At 45.3% G+C, this 21,996-nt stretch overlaps 1 protein-coding gene across 4 annotated transcripts in view; it reads left to right on the top strand.

The window, feature by feature from the left end:
- The first annotated feature begins 10,461 nt into the window (after window positions 1–10,461).
- The window catches only part of Ntm (neurotrimin), a 987,861-nt gene continuing 976,326 nt past the window's right edge, over window positions 10,462–21,996 (top strand). For 2 of the 4 annotated variants that reach the window (XM_042280600.2, XM_076575913.1), the window contains exon 1: window positions 10,463–10,839. In XM_042280600.2, the coding sequence (XP_042136534.1) occupies window positions 10,758–10,839 (82 nt within the window). In that variant the 5' untranslated portion in view covers window positions 10,463–10,757. Of the gene's footprint in view, window positions 10,840–21,996 lie in introns of all 4 variants that reach the window. The other 2 variants (XM_015995471.3, XM_006976566.4) reach the window with 2 other exon arrangements.

Below are 21,996 nucleotides of genomic sequence, written 5' to 3'. Positions count from 1 at the left end.
TTATCAGCATCAGGAAGTTGTGCATTCAGGACCCTGGAAGGTCCTCTTCTTCCAACAGACTTTCCTGCTGAACGGAGTGACTGGGAGGACGGCACCACACTTGCAATCAATTGCTCAGTCGTCAATTTTAACATATTTTGATATCTTTTCAATATATACCACCTCCAGAAAGCTTTTGCAGATGAGCCTTAATAAAGCTATAGTGAAGGCTGCCTCATCAGCTATGAATGCAACAGCCAGTTCTTAACATAAAGTTGAAGGGAGAACAAGAAAAGAAATCCAATTTAGAGCCAGTAAAAGTCAAAATTGTAACAAAAAATATCAGTCTTTCATTTTTCTTAAAAAAATACTTCTTCCCCAAATTATCATATTTCTCTACGGATGGAAAAAACAATGCTCCTCTAGTAGGTGACCTAATGTACACTCAGAGCCTGCAGAGAGGCACTAGCATGATCCAGGTGCTGTGTGTGATTCTGCCAGGCTCGTGCTCCTCCCCTAGTCTCCCTAGTCTGCTAATGGGGAATCTGAGGCTCAGACAGCTTGAGCATCCTGTAAATAAAATGTGTGTGTAAGTGGCAACCTAAAGAGATGAGGCCAGCTCTACCTCACCTTCATGGCTACACTAGCTGCTTTGCCTCTGGGCTTCTAATCTGTCTTGATAGAGATTTTTCCTTCCATAAGATGGTATTTTTATTAATGTTTTTTTTTATCATTGCCATACCCTTATCTGTGGCTAACTTTGTTTTCACCCTATGGTCGGTAATGAGGTCCAGACTGTGCAATGGGACAAAGGTCGAGGGTGAGGTCACCTGGGTTCTGAGTCCACATCCACTGCTGCCTCATCTTTTTAGATGGGAGGCTGCTATCTTCTCTGAAAGTAAGGAAATCTGAGCGCTATTTTTAGTCCTGTCACTTTTTCAAGATAACGCCAGATCCAACATTCTATCATCTTCTGTGCCTAAGTCTCCCTTCCTAAAACAAAAGTGACAAGAGCAAGTGTTGCTGAACAAATATTTTTGAGAAGATTATGAAATAAAACATGCAAATGTGCTTCCAAAATGAAGAGCTTAGAGGAAGATGTGCATGTGTTTCTGTGGCAGCTTCGTCTGTAGATGATGTTCACGGGGTATCGGGTTTTCCGTGGACCTCAATAGTCTCCTGTTGGATGTCCTACTATTTGGTCCCACTAACTTCTTTACCTGAGGCCATTGCAGAGCGGTGGGAAGGACCTGGAAGAGGAAGATGGGCAGCAATTCTTTGTGAGATAAAGTGTAGAGGACATGGGTGGGTGGTTCCAAGCTCTCAGAAATGCGCCAGGGACTGCCTTTCTCTTTCCTTGCTGGGCATAAATCAAAAGCACCAGCTTCCTAGGCTGCCAACTCAACACCTTTTATAGGCACTTAATTCACTATGAAATTAAAAATATATACATTCCCTTAGTTGGAATTATCGTTATTCTTCAGTCTGACAGAGTGATTTGATTTTAAACCCTTATATGTCTCTTCTATATCCTATTGTGGGTTAGAACCCATCAAATGTCTGATGAATAGCTATTGCTACCTTGGAGTCAGCTCCCAAACGGACTCCACTGAAACCCTTTTTAAGGGACCTCATTGTTATGCCCCACACAGGGCAACACTTGAACAAGTCCATATATTATCAGATATATTATCAGAGCATCATTCCATGCCCACCAACTGCCAGACCACCTGTCTGTCCTGGAAAGCCAGTCATCAGAATCTAGTATGAAGACTGACAGCCCTGTGGTTGGCCTCCGTTCCTGCCTTTCCCTTGCTTTCTCACACTCCATGCATTTACACCCATTCTGGAGTCTCAGGGCCCGTATGCTCTCACTACTGTCTCGTCTTGTGACCAAGGCTATGTAAAGGAGCAGAAACCACAATACCCTAAGTCACCCACTGCAGACAGTAGTGGGATTTACCCAGCATTTCCAGGTGTGGTTATGTTTCATTAAAACGTAAAACGTTTAGTCAGGAAAAAAAATACAAATTAGATAAATAAACCAGAATGGGTTTCCTGAGAACAGACATACGATGAACCAAGGCAACCAGGCATTCTGAACTATAAGAAAGAACAATGGACAGGGGGTGAGATGAACTGATTCCATTCCCAGTTCCCAGTTCTGCTGTGTGAGCTTAAGCAGTTGGTCACCCTTCTCTGGACAACACAGCTCTCTGCTAAATGACAGCCTGCGATACTGACAAATGGCTTCTCAAGCCCTGATAGTCCCAGAGCCTACCCCGAAATTCATGTGCTGAAACTCAACGGATTTTAGACAGCATAGGGACCATATGACCATATGAGGCCAAACAACTGAGAAATCCATAAATCTCTAGCCAGAGCAAAACTATTCCTTCTCATAAATCTCAAAATAGATTGGCAAATGGAGAGAAAAGGCCCAAATCAGAGAAGTGGCTCTTTATTGTCAGATAGTGAATCCTCAGCTCCAGTATAGGGAAGTAGGTCTTCCTCAGACACCACGAGGATCATTCCACCATGTTTGTGTCTAACCTTGATAAGCCCTGACTGTCCTGTGCTCTGGTCCTGCTGCCCCCAAAGAAAGGTGATCATGTCCACATATGTGAAGTCATTCATGTGTGTGGCCTGCTGTGTGAGCTCAGTTGCCAACAGGGCTGAACTCCATCCCATAAAGTACCCAACCTGACTCGGGGAAGCACAGTGTGGGTAACTGCCCAAATCTAGAGGGTCAGGAAAGACTTCTCTGGGGAGTGGCCTGATCTCTATGCATGCCAGTGTGTGTGTGTGCGTGTGCATGTGTGTGTGCATGCAAGTATTCTACCACTGAGCAATTGCCCCAGGTTTATTGGGATTTTTTTTTTATTATTATTTTGAGACAAGGTCGCTCACCTCCTGCCTCAGCTTTCTGAGTAGTTGAAATTACAGGTGCGTACCCAGAGTGGTGCTGCATTTTGAAGCTCCAAAACTACCAGTTGTTATTTCTTTCTCTTGCTCAGAATCAAGAGTAATTATGCTTTTCAAATCAGTTCCAATCTTCTGACAGTCAGGAGCTTCTACTCTAGGCCCTGCCCGCTTACACTCTCAGAACTCTTGAACACCAAGACCCACACCCACAAGTCTGACTCGCACTGACTCCCACCCAGCCAGGCATTCACTTCCAGCCATTTGCCATTGCCAGTCCTCACTCAGAATAAGGGCCCACAGAATAAGAGCAATGCCCTGACCTACTGGGCTACCCTTAGCTTCTTCCTCTGAGTCTAGTTTCATTTAAAGTATACCCAAGTGTGAGAACAAGATGCAGCTGTTAGGTGTTGAGATGTCCTGACTGGTTACTCCGAGTTCAATCATAGACCTTAGTAAATTGAAATAATAATATTCAGTTACCAAGGACAGTAAGAGACACATGCAGACTGTCCACATAGAAGACGCTCATTAAAAAGTGCCTGGGCTACGGTTATAGTTCAGTGACAGAGCACTTGCCTGGAATATATAAAGCCCAGGGTTCTATCTCCAGCATTCACTAAAATAACAATTAATACATTGTTTTATTTAAATGATGTTTTTTTTTAGATGATGATGATGATGGTTTATCCAGCCCATCCAACTACAGCCTTTAGAGAAGGAGAGATTCGGTCCACTGTTGTTCCATCTGTGATCTTACTCTAATTCCAAGTTGATAACAACATTGGCTACTTGGTTTGTGATTTGATTTTAAAGGAAAGACCCCAGACAACCTACATCTCTGCCCAAGGCTATCTTTCTTCTACAAGCTCTATGTAACACCTGGACACTTGGAATAGCAGAGAAAGCCATGTGGGAAGCGGGAAGAAGCAGGAAATTTACATGCACTACCCACTACATTGGCCTTTTCATCTAGATCTTTTCAGCTATAAGGAACAGGAGCCCAACTCTGGCTAACCTGAGCAAATGGAAAGTAGAAACTCTAGGGAGGGGACATTTGGCTTCAGGTGTCCCTTGTCTTACTTTTGACAGCGTCTTTACCCTTTGATTCCACTTTGCTTTTGTTGGTTTCATTTTTTCTGTCAGAGGTTCCCCAAGTGTTAAAAAGGTATCCCCCACATGTCAGGAGAGATACCCCTGGGGCTAAAATGTCTTTTTCCCTTAAACTCCTAGAAATTGCTCAGGGAAGATACTGATTGGCTGTGCCCACTTATACACCAAGAGTGCAGCAGCTCCCATCAGACCACAAGGAACTACAGCTCGGTGTGCTGAACATCTGAAATCAGTCACCTCCAGCTTTCTGCAGCACCCAGAGACAACTTGGCAACAAGTACCCTGGAGATGGGACGCTTGGCTGTGAAGTTCTTACTCAGTTTTCCCTACCCAGCATACTGATTAGTATTTCCATGCAAGTTGATTTTAAAGACAGGGAGCCAATGCATATGCTAAGACACTCATAGCCTTCATTTTGAAGAATGAATCTAGCACAACTTGGAGGCATTGAGACAGAGGCTAACTCTCTTAAAAAATGGTCTGGAAGGAGACAGGCTATGAAACTGAGCCCCAGAGGGGCACAGAATGGACTCCTACAGGGACAGAATCAATCTCCTCTCTTCTGACTTTAAATCTCACATCTTTCCATCATTCCTTTGAGTTGTTGGTGACAGTATACAGAAATTATGATCAGATAGCCATGCCTATAATTGATTCGCTCCTTTGGGTTATGGGGAGATAGCTCAGTTGGTAAAGTGATTTCCTTGTAAACAAAGGGATCTCAGTTTGAGTCACAGAACCCACGTACAAAGAAACAAACCACTGGACATGCTGTCACTCACTTATAATCCCAGCACGGGGGAGGCAGAGTCACTGACCACCTACCTTAACCCACTTGGCAAGTTCCTGACAAATGATTGACCTGTCTCAAAAAACAATATAGATGCAAAAAAAAAAAACCAGCAACCCCCCCCCCAAAAAAAAAACCCATGCTGTCCTCTGGCCTACACATACATACACACATACACACCTACACTCAAAGTCTCTTTCTGTAGGACTTGAACCTTGGACTGAAATGTCTGGGGTAAGAATTATGTTTTCATTTTAATATCAGTGTAGAAGAATCAGTGCATCAGGCAATCTGCTACTATGAAATTCTCAAAATGGTGCTACGTCATTCAGGCGTGATAGGTCCCTAAACCCATTCTCTTCTCTTTACCAGGGATCTCACATGGTGGCCTGGCCTAAGATGACCACGCCCCCTGCCGCTTGCCAGGGACAGTCCTTGGAAAAGGCAAGAGACTGCCTGCTTTCTGTCATAGCCTTCCTTGCCTTCCCTGAAGTGCAGTCACCAGTCAGCTGCACCAGGCTCCCCCAGGTGTGCAGAGGGCAGGCTGGCTCCTGCTCCCCGCAGCAGGGCTCATGCAAGCATCTGAGAATGTAAGATCACCCACTGCACGGAGCCTCGGCAGAGGCAGGCCACAGCGGGTGGACAGCAGAGCGGAGCAGCAGCTTTTGTTAAGTCCTCAACATTATTTCTGCGAGGCTCTTTAGACTGAAGCCCCTGCCGTTCTTTCCATAATGGCTGAGAGAAATAAAAACACCGCCTGCACACTTCTTCCTGCCTCCCTCGCAGACTGCACACCTTCCTCTCCTCCTCCTCTGTATGGTTTCCCAATCCGGTCCTTGGGGCTGGCCCACCACTCCTGGGCCATTGTTCACCTTTCTCCTGGGCTGGAGGCTGCTCTCAGGGTTCAGCTGCAATTTGGACAGCAGGGCAGCCAGGTCTCACAGTGACCTTCCTGGACTTATTGTCTGTCGTGGCCTAAGGTGACAGGTGTGCGTGGGGGCAGTCTGCAGAGAATCAATCCCTATTTGTCGTAGCTCATCACACACTGGGCAGAATCTTAAGCTACCTGATGATGAAAGGTTTATGGAACACAGTGCTGGCTGCCCTCTCCTCGGAAGTTAAGGACCTCATCAGTTCCCCCTTCGTGGTTTCTGAGGCCCCTTCCTTCTTCTTTATCTGTGAACAGCAAAAATCTTCCCCATAGTAAAGTTCCCTTAACTTGAAAGAACTACAGGTGGATGAGAACACCGTTCTGCCTAAAATGTGAGGTCCCTTTCTTGGCACTGATTTTTGGCTTCAGGCCACTCATCCACCCTCCTCTATAGAGGAGCTGGCTCATGGCATGGGCACAAATGATGCATGATAAGAATGTGGTGACCCCAAGGTTCAGTGTGCCTCCTGCAGCCCTGATGAGGAGTGCTTGAGTCCCTGACTCCCAGACAGGAACTCTGATTGTGTAGTAAGGAACTGAGACTCCCAAGAGTCCCCTTCCAATCACAATGTCCCCCAATCAGAGGTTCATCAGTCAGGGCCTCACTTCTTGTCAAGGGCAATCCCTAGCACAGACACAGGCCACCCCTAAATGACAGGGTCGGGTGGCTTGCTCTTTGAGGCCATACATCCTGATAGATCTGAGACACAAATGGAGGATGGGAAGGAGGGTAGCAGATTCCATCCACATGACCTGAGACTGGTCAGATAAAATCCTTCCTAAAGTATACCAGGATCCCCTCTGTCAATGATAACCACAAAATGAGCTACCAATTGACCTCAGGGATCTGTCTGTTGGTGACTGTTGTGAGGCCACACCTCACAACAAATGAAAAGAGAAGGTACTCTTTCAGAGAGGTTAACTGTGTGCTTTCACCAAATGTGAAAGCCACTGGACACATTTATTGGATGTGATAGATTACTGTTCAGAAAAGGAGAGCACATTTTGGACACTGGGATTTGGCAGCAAGTAGTTTCGACCTAGCAGGATCCGGCATCCCTCAGGAATGTTTGACTCGGTGAAAGAGTGGGCCCATTCTGAAGCTACTATCCCAGAGAGACTCAATTCCCAGGCCCTGATTGCTTCTTCCACTGATATGTGCTAGACCACATCAGTCTCAATTTGGTTAAAATAGCAGAATAAATGGAAATGACTTGGTGGCTGTGAGATGTGGCTATGGCTGGATGGAGGAGTAATTACTCTGCTTGTAGATAGCAGATGTGAAGTTGGGATATCTCCAAAGGAGCCCCATACAGTCTCTAGGGGGCAGAGGTGGGATGTGGACCTAGAGAGACACAAACCTAGCTAGGCCCTGTCCTCTGACAATTGCCACTTTCCTAAACTGTTATAATTCCCAACTACATTCAAAATGCCTGCCCTGATACCCACAGATAAGTGTAACTCTCACCCCTCATTAAAAGAAGCTTTTGGCAGCAGATGGAAGCCATCCCAGAAATCCACAACTGGTTAAAACGCAGAGTACAACTGAGTATGGAGTGCCCATCCCCAACTGATACATCTACAACACAACCCCCACACCCAAGGCTTCACAGATCGTGCAGACAGACAGAAAGACTGCAAGACCCATAGTGTCAGGATGGGCGGCTGTGATGCAGTATTTTCTATATATGACAGGGAGCTGCACCAAAGAAGTCTTAGCATCATGGCCATCTAAACAAGACCAGTACAATGAAAACATCAGTTTACACACTGCCTCTAATCTCACAAGGCCCCACCCTTGATGAAGAAGAACTACAGACAATAAATAGTTGCTAAGAGGGGAAGAATCGCTCTTTCCAAGGATGAGCCCCCTAATAGGTTATCCAATCTAAATGGCCAGAACTAAACACATATACAGATGAGCAACTGGACTCAGATAGAAATATATATGCATATATTTACATATATTGAGTATATATGTAACAATAATATGTATAATTATATATGCACATATATGTAACAATAATAATAAAGAAGAGATTAATTTGAGAGGGAGTGGTGGACACATGATAATGGAGAAGTTGAAAGGGAGGGAGGATAGGGTGGAAATGATGTAAATACAGTTCTCGAGTATGAGTCTCTTTTAAAAATATAGAAAAAAAGAAGCAGCATGGATGACAACTGGTGTATGCTCAGCTTGCCTGCTCTGTGCTATTCGACAGTTATACCACCCACTTGTTCTCAGAAAAGTATTACCTAGGATCAGGCATAGGCCAAGGTTTAATTTTGTTTCAAGTTTTAAAAAAATTTCATTGCATCACAGCAAGGTGTGAGGGATGATGTCTGGTCTTTGGCACCTCCAATGCTACCTTCTAATTTATGACGTCACCTGCCTACAGTCTTCTTCCCTGTGCTATCAATCCATTCTTTCTATGTCCCCCCAAAGGCAGATCATGACTCCCAGTCTTTCCAACGAACATCAGAAAGCTGTCATAGAAAACAGTTGCTGGCCAGGTGCTGGCTGATAGAATCAGTTACAGGATTCAACCACTGGCAATTCAATTAAGACTTTAAGCAGTATATGGTGTTTTGTATGTTTTCTATCCTCACATAGCTGTTGTTTTGCATATATTAATTTATACTTTCACTGCATTTAAAATAGGGGGAAAAGTTTAGATATAAGAAATCTCTAATATCCATTTGAGTCCCTCACAGAACTTAGCATAGAATGTCAGTTTTGAAGTTGATCTAACCCACAAAATGATTAAATTCAAACCCTGACTCTATTTCTTAAAAGTTGTGTAGTTGTGGGCAAGTGTTTTCTGGGCCTCAATGTCCTCATCTCTAAAATGGGCACAGTAATAATAATGAAGTATTGTCTCATAGGCCGTGATGGTTTAATGAGAAAATGCAAGCAAAGGCTGCGTGTTGTTATACCTGGCACATAACAGAGTCTCAGTGAATGCTGATGAACAGTGGTGGTTACTTTCTTACTGTTCCTGCACCTGTGGGAACACAGCAAAGATCAGTTCAGTGTATGGATTTGTACAGCTCAACTGAGGACATCCGCAAATGTTGCTGTCTCTCCCTCTGCAGTCACTGAAGTGGCGTCTCTGGTCTTTGTCATCCGTGAGGAAGAGGTGAAAGGAAACCTCCCTCAGACCTTCTGCACTGTTGTCCTCTGCTGTTCCGGCTGCCCTGGTGCATTTAATTACACATATCACTATACTGAACCCTGTACAAAAGAACCCAAGATAAGATTCTTGTCCTGGGAAGCTCACAGCATCAAAGACATTTGGATGGACATGAGAATTAGAACTTAAAGGCAGAAGAGAAAGAGAACACCTTTAACTATAATAGGAAGAGGCCTTGGAAGTGATCTCCAGCTCTCTGAATTTGAAGGCCAAAGGCCAAGGCTCAGGGACGTTGCCTTTGGTCTGGATTTGTGGAGAGCAAGAAAGCTGCTCCGGATCCCACTGCTCAGGGTTGTGTGATGCACACCTCCAGGTGGTGCTCACATAGTCACCCACTAAGCAAAAAGAATGAGCCTCCAGAGCGGGCCCAACATCTCAGTAGCATCTTGATTTCACCCTTGTGCCCATAAATATGAATGAGCAATGAGTGCTCTATGGCAGATCGAGAATGAACATTAACAGTTTCATGGGAATCGTCAGAAAGCATACTGGACACCAGTGATGTGGAGGACAGGCTAAACCACATGCTGGAATGAACTGGTGAGCATCCACAATGGGCTCCGGGATTTGCTGATGTTGTTTTTGTTTTTTGTTCAGAATATGTCATTTGTTTCCTTAAGGGGAAGAAGTCAAAACAGAGTTTCCTACTTCTTAGAATTAGAACTCTGAAAAAAAATTATATCTATTATTTTATTTGTTTGATTTTTTCCCCTCTAACACATCGTCAAGGAGATAAATGTCTACAGCCATCTGAGGACATTTAATAACAACACACAAAGTAGCAATTGGACAGCCCTTCAGTGCATCTAACTTAAATCTGTCTAACTGAAAGCTGAAATACAGACACTGACAATATACTTTTTAGTGAATGTTGATTGAGGCCATATAGCAAGAGCCTTGCTCTCTTTCAGGCGGTTTTGTGTAATCAAACAGCGGGCTGGCTGTCTTCTCAAATTCTGGACACTTCATCACTTGGCATGGGGTGGCATACACATGGGTGATTTTGGAGGATAAAGTGAATGAAAAATAGGAGTGATACAGGCTTTCTGAAGGGAGAGTGACAAGAGATGAAAACAGAAAATTATTTATTATTTTCAAAGTGACTACCCAGAAAGGTGGAAGAAAAAGAGAGGAGAAAACTGTCACTGAATGATAGTTCCCTCTCAGGAAAAAATAGAAACAACAAATAGAATTTGACTCATTCATGCAAGTTTCCCAGAGCATGATCATGCCTCTTTAAAATTTCCTGCAAGCCATGTTGGCTACCGGATTTCTCCAGTGGAAAGTGTAGCTAAGTTCAGGGGGCCAGAGACCACCAGAGGAAAGGGATTTTTGGATGCTCATGGCTCTGCTGTCAGTTTAAAAAATGAAAGTAATATACAAGGGGCAAAGTGGCATTTATCATTCCATCTCTCCAGGCTCCTGTCTCTTTAATCAGCTTGATTTGCCCAGCAAATGATTCCTGAGTGTGTGTGTGTGTGTGTGTGTGTGTGTGTGTGTGTGTGTGTGTGTGTGCCTGCGCGCGCGTGTTGTAGCTCTGTCAATCCTTGGATTAGAACCAATGATTGCAGCTTGTAGGAGGGCTGTCCAGGGCCAGATTGTACAATGTGCCTCAGTGCCAGAGTATGAGTGGAGATAATTACGGAGAAGTCAGACTCTCTCACGCCCTCGGCTTCCTTGTTGTGTCCTTCAGCAAAACAGTGGATTTAAATCTCCTCAGAAGAGCTTGAGAGCAACACAATCTATCAGGAGGAAAAAGGAAAGAAAGAAAGAGAGGAGGTAAAAAACGATCCTGACAAAAAAGAAGAAAAAGAAGAAGAAAAAAATTATGAAAACCATCCAGGCAAAAATGCACAATTCTATCTCGTGGGCAATCTTCACGGGGCTGGCAGCTCTGTGCCTCTTCCAAGGTAAGACCGGCTTTTGATTTGCCTACAGCAGCCCCGGGAATGGTACCCGCTGCTGCAAGCCTTTGCAGGCTCTCGGGGTCGGCTCCGGCTCCGCTGCGCGGTTTGCAGGTGGAAGCGCCGAGCGGTTTTAACCAGCATGGCTGGGACTTCATTCTCCTGACCAGGCTGTGAGAATATTGATTTGATTCTGGCTGCTACCGGAATGGGGGACTATATGTGCATAAGTAAAACGTGTCTCTGCTTCTCCCCGTGGGTCCGTGGCTGTGCGCTGGCTCCCTGACTTCATGCACATCCTTCACACTTACACAGCCCAGCACACATGTACGCAAGGGATCGTCGCAGATGGGGAGGGCAGGCGGGTTGTGAATGTGCTGCTTATGCGACTGGGGAGAAATTACAGGAGGAAACTTTAAATATTGGCCAGTGAACTTATAAAGCTTCCAAAAGGAGTAAAGCGGGGAGAACACAGGCTGGAAATTAATCGGGTACCTCCTGGAAGGTGCTGGCCAGTGGTCTGGCTTTGGGGAATAAATGCATTCGCAGGAGCCTGAACAACTGTTAGTTTTGAATCTGTTTGGAGTGTGTTTGTGGCGGGGCTGGGTGGGGGTGGGCGTTCCGAGCAGATAAAGGAGTGTGCACACAGCGCAGCGGCAGGCTGCCGTGGGCTCTGAAATTCAGGGAAGCCTTTCGAAGTTGAAAGGACAGAGGCTCTAAGAGGCGAATGCTAATTTTCGGTCTCCTTATCGGCGGAGATGCCAGGCTGCAGTTGCTGAGGCTGCCTTGCTCTCTGCCCAGGGCTCTTCAGTGTTTGCTCATTTCAGGTGCATTTGGGAGTCTGCTTCCACCTTGAGTCCATTTGCTGCACTGTGTGGTCCCTACCACTGTGTCAGTCTCCCATTAATCCCAGCGCTGGAATTAGCTGCTAACCAGCTTGCCTTCCCCCCATCTTTTGCGGGGTGCGGGGCTCCAGGTCTCCACTTTGATATTTAAGATGTTGGAACTCAGGGATTGAGACAGGCAGAAACTTTGACAGGTTTGGTCCTTCAAGGCTCTCCAGGAGGCTTGGAGTCTGAGGCATGGAGGAGGGGAGGTAAGGCTCTCCTTTCTGTCTATACAGTTGCATTCCCAGAGGAAAGTTCTGGCTGGCAAGAGTGAAAAGGGATGGGAGTCCCACAGCTGCCTCCTCTGCTCCCAGTGCAGTACAGGGTTCTCATGATCTCGCTGAGTCCTAAGCTCTAGTCGCTCTGACCCCTTCTGAGTGATGGACCCTGTCCTCCGCAGATCTATTTGAGGTGGACAGAGGGACCAGGCTGGGAAGAATCAAATGCAGATGCCTGTGCGTCTTGGCTGTGGCTCAGGGAGTAAGGAGAAGAGAGGAATTAGCCCATGACAAGAAGGTTCAGGACAGAGGATCATACAGGAATATCCATGAGATTGCCTGTCACACTTAACCTCAGGGTCTCAGCCTTTGAGTTCTCCATCCTGTCCCTTAGGCATTGGGGGTATAGAAGGATAAGGAGTCTAGAGGCATCCTTGGTTGACTCCTCTTACGTAATATGGAGCAGGATCAGTGTGTGTGTGTGGTGTGTGTGTGTGTGTGTGTGTGTGTGTGTGTGTGTGTGTGTGCCTGAGCATATACTCTGCCTATTCCAGGAACAGTCTACAGCCCTAACCCTGGCAGTAGAGGAACTGAGTTCAAGCCCAGGCCCCCTCAGGGAAATAGCTTCTTGCTTTCCCACAGCAGAAATGGAAACTAAGTAAGCAAGGCATTGAGTAAGCCGTCAGAGGATGGGAGAGGATGACCCATGCTTTGGAAACTGCCATCTGCCCTGAGAGCCTCTGTCCTGTTTATTACATCAACCTGGAGACAATTGCCAAAATCCCACCATCAGCAGCCCCATTGGCTATATGCCGGGAGCCCCAGGGCCAAAGCAAATTTACATATAAATTAGCATAACTTTTCATTAGCGATAAATGCAGAGAAGCATAATATTTGCTCATACTTCAAATCACCCCCCAATAGAGGAGTAGGAAAAAACATATTTCCCCAGATGAAGTCTGATTTTTGTAGTCTTGTTCCTATCTAGGGAGCTTAAGAATGGGGACAGAGATATCTCTGATCTGGTCTCCGTCTACCAAATTCTGAATTTCCCAAGGAAAGTGATAGCTTGATTTGTGCTGGCTGCATCCAGGGAGTTCTAAACAGGCTTCCATGTGTCATAATAGAACAAGGCTGGCCAATTTTAAGGCAGTGTGACCCCTAGAGACCCCATACCACATGCCGGTGGGACATGGCAAAGGTGATGTCTGTTTTACTTTCAGGGAAGGAAGCAGAGTCTGCTAGCTATCTCTTATCAAACTTACAGAATTACTGAGGCAGCCCAGGTCTTGCCTGCAATAATCCAGCCCTATTGCATTGACCCAGCGGGACTAGTTAGAATGCAGCACGCATTCCGAGGCAATTTTTTTCTCCTTCTCTGTTTTTGTTTTAAGCTGACTCTTCCCACAGCTGCTACTTCTGGGTTTCTTGCTTCTTGGAAAGGTGTGTGGATCTAGTGGCAGGTTAGGGACCCCCCTCCCTGATCCATTCCTCCCCTAACCCACTAGCAACAGTGATCCAGTTTAGGGAGGTGGGAGGTTTAGGGGATTCAGAATGATTAGTGTGACAGGACTGGGAGGCTGGGGAGGCTTTGATCAGCTCCAGGGGGTGAGGGGGTCTACCCTGAGAAGCACCAGGGCTGGTTAACTAGAAGAAGCTCTTTCTTGAGACTAGAGGAAGCACTGTCCTTTCCAACACAGTGCCCACCCTCTGCCAGCAGAGGTTCTGAAAGCAAATGGCTGGGTGCACTGCAGCTTTTCTCTTTCTAGCAAACGACCATTCCTCCTTCCAGGGATCATGGCTCCTCTCAGCACCTTTCTATTAGCTAGGATGGTTTCCTTTCCAACCTTCCTGATGCTCCGCCTCTCAGATCCCACATCAAGGAACCTGCTTATTGGAAATAGAGTTGAAAGGGAAAGGGGCTTACTTCACACTGTCCTTGGCTCACAGCTAGGCAGATCACCTAACTTCCTACCTCTCACTCCCAGTAGGCAAGCGGTTGGCCTCAGCAGCCAAGCTGCATGGTTCTGAGATGGGAAGGAGGTGGATAAAACCAAACAGCGCTCATTGGCAACATGCAATAATCAGCTGGAGATGATGGGATCTAGGGCCTGGTGTGGGCATTGTGACTATTTGGAAGTGTGACCAACTTGCAGGGAGAGGAGGGTAGCCCCTAAAAGTGAAGTGTGACTGCCGTGCTTGGAGCTGCCTACTTGGAGCTCATTATGGTCGAATGTTCCTAGACAGTTCCTTTCCACCCACCCTTCCTGCTGGAGACCACTACCCACAGTGCTGGACCTCTGAACATTTGCTCAAGGCTGTCAGGCAGTCCAGCAGCGCCAGGCAGGAACATCAGGCCTTGCTGATGAAGGCCATTCTTGGAACTGCAGCTATAGCTACCAGAGTTGCCAGGTGCAACGTGGGTTTTTTTTTTTTTGTTTGTTTGTTTGTTTTTAAAGTTAAATAGAAATACAAGAAGAGCTTTTATTAGCCATGGTGCATACCTGGCTTCTCTTCTTTCTCAATAAGTTTCTCCTTCAGCACAGGTATGAACAACATGGTCCAAGAAAGTAAAGTTAAAATAACTTTCTCCAATCCTGGTTTCCCAATAGCAATTCCCAGGAACCTCTTTGCCACATACATAGAGTTCCTCAGAACTAGGGGCCCATGACCAACACTACCTCTGGCTATGTCAGGGATGCACCAGACCAACCAGGTTATCCCTTGGACTGAAGTGAGCATAAAATATCCCAAGAAGCTGCAGGCTTTGTGAGTCCATCCTGCCTGTGTGGTTCTGTCATATACATGAAGCATGTGCTAGGAAGATCTGTAATATTCCTGATGGGCCCTCATAGTGAAGACACCCTCTGGACAAGACTGGCAGGTCTGGGAATTGGCTCTTTGCCAAGCTTTTTTTGTTGTTGTTCTTGTTATTGGGAGTTCTTGGCTTCCTGCTCACTGACTAGAATGCAAACTTTGCTTTATCACTAATGACATCAGAGGCCCTACAGACTTCAAAAACCCCCTGTCGATGACCTCCAGGTGTCAAACCAGCTCTAGAGACCTGAGTCCAGCTCAGCTGGGAACCTGATCATCTCTGGGCTCAATTTTTCCCTGTGTTTTCCATAGGGAAAATAAGTATTTCCCTCCAAGAGCCTGTCTCCCCACCTGCCTGACGGGGCTGGGAGCGACTCCCCTGGGTGTTGTAAGGACTCATTAATGCTTGTAACACTCCAAACATGTGGTGCTAAGTGGAACTCCATGCTGAGACCGGTTGTATTTATGCCGTTTCCTTCCTTTCTGCTCTATTGGCTTGTTACATGTTTACTTTATGTCTGTAGTCATTTGAAATTCAATAAAAACAAATTAAACATAAAAGTTGAAACATGCAAACATAAGGTAGCTGGTGGCTGCAAGTCGGCAGACACTGTCTGTGAGTCTCCCTAGACTGTCTTCCACCCTGGGGGCTTCTCCACTGCACTGGAGGGCATGCTGGGGAGGAGAAGGACTCTCCAGATGAGACACTGGGATCATGCCCCCATCCCTTTGTAAAAGGAGGTTTGGCATGGGGTTGTGATCCTTCAGTGTGAAGAGCAGAGGGGAAGAATTTTGGAGAAGGATAGGAGCTAGCTAGAGGTAAGAATTTCAGATGGGGGGAGCGGCAAGGCACTACTGTATTCTGAATCAGCAGTTTGGGAAAAAGAAAGGTTCTCTGTGCTTTAACTGACTTTGGTCAGTTGTCACTGAAAACTTTATTTTTCATTTTCTTTCCTTGTGTATTTACTTACGCTGCCCTCCGGATTAAGTCTGTTCTTAACTCTCCCTGCCATGTGTGAGTTCAACCATGTTCCCTCTCACCCTCCCTTGCTGGCTTCCCTCTCCCTTCCAGCTCTCCCCTCTTCTAGATGCTTTCCATTTCCCTTTTTCTTCTTCCTTTCATCCCCCCTTTCTCTTCTATGGGAGTGGTAATTGATCAGTTGACAGATCTAGGTCAAGCTGGCAGGGGTTGCTCTGCTTCCTACAGGCTTGCCTAGAAGGAGGGGAGAGTCTGTGCCCAGCCCACTGGCGCCCAGAGCACAGGGCGGAGCATTGGGGAGGGAGGGCAGATGAACTGCGGTAAGTTCACCCATCCCCAGGAGGGGAGTCTGGGATGCTGTTCACTGCGTTCTCTTCATCTGTTTAGTTTCTCTGGCCCTCTGCTTTTTCATACCCAGCTTATCTTGCCTTTATCTTCCCCTCTGCATCTACGCTTGCCTTGTTCCTCTTTCTCACTCCCTTCCTTGACTCTCCCTCTGAAATCATGGCAGGCGATCACAGAACACCCTTTATGGAAGTCATATTAAAGGTATGGCCTTTTGTTTATTTGCAAGAGGAAAAGCAGGAGCCCTGCCAGAAGAGCTCTGTAAGACATTTGCAAACTGCAAAACAAACCAACAAAGACTCTAATTTTCATTGCTGAGAAGAGAGGATTTCAAGAGAGACTGTCAAGTAAAGAATCAAATATTGGAAAACATATTCTTCACTCTTGCTACTGAGAACATCTTAGGCTACTAAGTTTGATTTTCCCCCCTATCTCCTTTTATTTTTAGCTTCTGTAAGAACATTAGCCTTTGCATTAATAAAAGACTGATCAAAAGACCAGCTTGGTTTGGCTTCACTTGCTTATTCTTAGAAGTTGTACCAAACTCTAACTTCAGTCCAAAAAAAATTCTATGGTCAGTCCCTTGGTTCAGTCACTGAAAAGTGTGGATTGAGCCCCTACTGTGCTTCATGGTGCACTGAAGGTGCTAGGACTGTACCAGTGAACAAACCAGGTGAAGAGTTAAGACCAATCACAAGCTTGTCTTGTCTTGAAGCAGCACAGCTGCAGCAGATGTGAAGACTTGGTGTGGTGTCAGCTCTTCCGTGCAAAGGATGATGGCATGGCGATGGCAAGAAAGTAACCAGTCTGTAGGGTTGCTGTTGTTGTTGTTTTGGGGTTTTTTGTTGTTGTTGTTTTTGGTCCCCCCCTCCTTTGGCTCTTTGTTCTTTGCTCTTTTGTGGGCCTGCCACCCACCTCCCAAATAAATCATACACAGAGGCTTATTACTATTTATAAATGCCCAGCCTTAGCTTGGCTTATTTCTAGCCAGCTTTTCTTAACTTAAATTATCCTGTCTAACTTTTGCCTCTGGGCTTTTACCTTTCTCTATTTCTGATAATCTTTTCTTTCCTTCTTATTCTGTGTCTGGCTATGTGGCTGGGCAGCTGGCCCCCAGCATCCTCCTCTCCTTCTCCTTTGCTTGTTCCTCTGTCTCCTCTTCCCAGATTTCTCCTCCTATTTATCCTCTCTGCATGGCATCCCTGACTATCCTTCCTGTCTTGGTATTGGTCGTTCAGCTCTTTATTAGACTGATCAAGTGCTTTAGACAGGCGGAGTAACACAGCTTCACAGAGTTAAACAAATGTAACATTAAAGAATGGAACACACCTTTGCATCATTAAACAAAGGTTCCATAGCATAAACAAATGTAACACATCTTCACTAATATTCCACAGCACCAGCCTGTAGTCCTTGTTTGATGTGCAGAGGGTCTGCACATCATGGCTCTGTGTTCTTGCATATCAGAGACATTACCCTTGATTCTTGCTGTTGTTGCCAAGAAAGTGTTCCTAGAAATCTGATGTGGCTTCCGTTACATGCAGCATGAGGAAGCTGAAAGCAAATGAGAGTTAAATGGTCATGGGACTCCTAGTTTTGGTCATTGAATATATGGAGATTCTTAACACCACTACCACCTAGCATAGCCAGACCCCCTCCTTTATGCCCCAGTTTCTGCAAAGCCACAATAGGGCCAAAGATGGTAAAGAGAGAAAACTTGTGATTAAGGCCAGGGAAGAACTTGCCTTGGGCAGCTGGTCTACTTCTTTGGGTTTTGTGGGGGATGCACATTTGCTTCTCTTTAAGAACTTACTTGTTACTTAGTCAACCTCCCCCAATTTAGGTTTCTAAAACAATCCAAATGCTTCATGAACTGAAGACAGTTATTTGTTCTCCTCTGCTGCTGTGCACTATTTGGGTAGCTGCCTTGCATGTTGTTCAGTGTATCTATTATTTCTTAGTCTGGACTTTTAGCTCTGCATGTCCAGAAGAGGCCATGCATCTATGCTCAGTCTGGGCCCACAGTGCAACCTGAGTACATGAGGAGGGCCCAGAGGAGGCCACACTTCTCCTATGCTCAGTCTGGGCCCCACAGGCAGCCCAAATATGTTAGGAGGGCTGCTTCTGCCTTAGTTCCCATCTTCCATGGCAGTGGCGATTACTTTAGTTTTTCTCACTGGACAAAACTTTTCTTGGGTCTACAATTCTTCCCAGTCCAGTAACCTTGAGCAACTCTTCTCCTGACCCAGTCTCAGAAGCCACAAGGAAGGGCCTTTAGCAGATAGGTGCTCAGGAAGGTCCTCAATCTGTGTCTGTTTCCAATACCCTTCAACTCTAAGCTAATCATTTCAAACCACTCGACTACCCAGAAGGCTTTATACAAATGTTAGTATCAGACCATATCACAGACTAGGTAGGTCAGACTCTCCTTGTAATCTCACTCAACACTGACATTTTTAAAACTCCCCAAGCTATTTTAATTAAGAGCATGGCTAAAAAACACACCCAAAAGGCATTTAAAAATGTTCTGCACCCCTGATTTAGACACATGCCTAGGTGGACTTAGGCATTTCCACTTTAAAATAAAGCAGTTGGATCAAAGGATTTTAAAGTTTTATTCCAAGTTCTGCATTCAACAATTCTGCAAATAGTCTTTTTGCGTGTAGTTATTGATAGGTAGTGATGCTAGAAGAAAATGCTTACAACTAGTTTCTGCCTGCAGGAAGCTAGGAACAGAAACGGTCACAGATGGGTGAACACAGTCAGACCTCAAAAGAGATGTGCAGGTGCATGCAAACTCTACATACAGTGTCATGTGTAAGACATCATCTGTCAATATAAGTATATTTATTTACTTGTAGAGCATTCTTAGGGTGACAGGAAAAGATGAACCAGTTAAAGCACAGCAGACAGAAGGAATGAAGAATTATAATAAGTCCTAATTGATCCATCTGTAAGGCTTCCTGCAAGAAAAATTCAGGAAGCCTCTAGTGAAGGTCAAGAATGAATGTGTTTAAGATGGACTTGCAGAGAGTTAAGCAGCAGTGAGCTTTTGTTTGGTTTTGCTCTCTGCTCTTTTGGAGGACCTGCCACCCAGCTCTCGAATAAATCACATCCAGAGGCTTATTTTTACTTATAAATGCCCAGACTTAGCTTGGCTTGTTTCTAGCCAGCTTGTCTTAACTTATCCCAGCTATCTTTTGCCTCTGGGCCTTTTCCGTTTCTATTACTGTATACCTTTCTTTGTTTCTTACTCAGTTGGCTGGCCCCTGATGTCCTTCTCCTTTTCTGGCTACTTCTTCTTTGTTCCCCAGATGTCTTCTATTTATTCTCACTACCTGCCAGCTCCACCTATACTATCTCTTGTCCATTCAGCTTTTTATTAGACCATCAGGTATTCTAGACAGGCACAGTAAAACAGCTTCAGAGTTAGACAAATGCAACATAAACAAAAGTAACACACCTTAAAATAATATTCTACGACAGTGAGCCATGGAAGAAACTCCTTCCTCAAAGGCAAGGATGGAGCACTAATCTTTCCCTACACTTTGCCTCCCTTCCTGAGGAATCAGTCACCCTGCACCACTGCCTCCTTCCTGTGATCAAGGAAGACTCATCCAGACACCTCAACAGCAGCCATGAAGCTCCTTTTTTTAGAACGATATGATGGTGCCTCTGCTTTCCATGCCAGGTCAGTTCCTGCCAGCCACGTGGGAGTGAGAGCTTGTTTGTTTTCTGATGGAGTCGGCAGATCGGAAAGGCACATGGGTTATAAAGCTACTGTGCAGATTAGAGCCAAGTTTAGTCACTGGGTAACCCACACAACCATCTGGTGCCCCAAAGAATTCACCCTGCTGTGTCAGACAACCCTAGAATCATAACCAGCTCAAGCCTAGGGTGACTTCTAATATGATTTATTCAACCCTTCCCTTTGAGCTCTGACACCCCCTCAACGCAGCTGCTGGGGATTCTTAGCGTCTGTTACCAATGATGTGAACCATGAAATTTCCTTCTGATCATCGACTGATTTCAGGCAAGATGGAAAGAAGGATGCAGTAGAGGGAAGCTCTACTTCTGGAGGCTCCAGACATTACCCTGCTCTAGAACATCATCATAGCTTACTTGTCCTTGGCTTGGGGCCAACCCTAGCTTGGCCACTTCTTACTTTGAGTACTGAGGCATTTGAATCAACCTGCTTTTTTGTTTCCTTGCGGTCCTGGGTCATGAACCAGGGCCCGTGCACACTAGAAAAGCATTCTAACACTGAGCTACATTCCCAGCTCTTGAATCATTTCTCTGTGTGACTCAATTTCTTATTCAATAAAATGGAATGATTATTGGATTTCCTTGTAAGATTGTTCAAATGATTAAATAAGTAAGTTAATACTAAAAAAGTGCCTAGATACTAGTTGGTACATATTAAACAACCAATAGCATTAGGGTCACCTTAATCTACCACCTGTAGAACTGATCTGATTTTTCTATTATATGGATGTTTCTTAGGTATCTGTAAGTGTGGTTCCCTCCCCATTGTCCTTCCATGATCTTCAATATGTCAAGTTTCTTTCTTATTTTTCACATAAGCTGCCATAGCCCTGGCTCTAACTGTCCTTTTGTGATTCTTTGGTAACTTTTTTCTTTTTCTGAGTGGTGCTGGCAGCTCAACCCAGGGTCTTACACGTACCAGGCAGCATGCTTCCCCTGCACCATACCCCCAGTATAGCTATCCCATGTGCTTCTTAACATAGTCTCCTCCCACTATATCTGAGGCTATGATGATTCCTCACTCCAAATCCAAGCAAGGTGGAGCCTCAGTGCCTTGACAAGGCATGGAAGCCCTCAGTTTTCCTCTCTTATCCCTAACATTTTACCGTTTCTGTTTAGAGACTCTGCGTTTTCCGTGGTTCGCTTCCTTAGGCTCATATGGATGCTGTCCTCTGCTTCTGCTCAGACTCCACCTGCCCCTAACTACTTCAAAACACTTTCTGTAATTCAAGACCAACTTGGTACCAAGGCATCTCTTTGAACTGCCTTGTTCTTCATCTGTGACTCCACTACACTTGTACTCAATTTCATTTTTAACATCCATAGCATGTTAGTGTAGTTACCCAATTACGTGTGACTTTTCTTCAGGCTGTGAGCTCCAGGAGGGCACAGGATGCCTTATTTTCCTAGTACCCTTAGCAAAGGAGCTGGGGCAAAGGTGATGCTGTGTTACAGACAGAAGGAAAAGAAAATGAGAAAGGAAAAGGAAGAGACGAGGCCTTGATGTGCCCTGGGTATTTTAATGGCCATATAATACCTCTAGCTTACAGTGAAGTGTTATTTCAATCTTCCTTATCCTATGTATTTTCACTGTGTAAGCAAAGGACTGACTCCAAAGTGTACCCTTCCTAAGGTCATCTTGTTAGCTTTGTCCATTGCAGTTTCTGACAATACTTTTTGGACACTAAATATGTCATCTCATATAGTTCCTTCAGTGACTGCCATGCCATGTTGCATGCATACTTCCCTCTAATCGTTCTGATCGTTATCTGTAGTCATAAATTCTATTATCAAGAATAAGTCATGTGTTAGGGGTAACTATGTAACTACCTCTGCAGAATTCTTTATTTCAGGCTAAAATTATTGAATAAGAGAAACCAGTTCTAGTGGCAAATAGATAGGTCCATGCAGGGCTTGTGGTAGGGAACCAGTGTTCTCCACCCGAGTAAGTGTCCACAGCAGAAGCACGGACAGAATGGGGTGTGGGCTAAATCAAAAGCATGAAAGAAGGGATTGCACAGACATATCAGATGGAGAGGGAGTGGAGAAGGACATCCTTTCTGCCTCTTCAAACCTTCCCTCGCCTCCTCCCTCCTAAGCATTCTACTAGGGAGTCTGATTAACTTCCTGGGTAGTAAGATGTACCTTGGCC

The sequence above is a fragment of the Peromyscus maniculatus genome, chromosome 7, assembly GCF_049852395.1.
Source record: "Peromyscus maniculatus bairdii isolate BWxNUB_F1_BW_parent chromosome 7, HU_Pman_BW_mat_3.1, whole genome shotgun sequence".
Classification (NCBI taxonomy): Eukaryota; Metazoa; Chordata; class Mammalia; order Rodentia; family Cricetidae; genus Peromyscus; species Peromyscus maniculatus.
The sequence above is the reverse complement of the archived record's forward strand: the minus strand, read 5'-3'. Positions and strand labels throughout refer to the sequence as shown.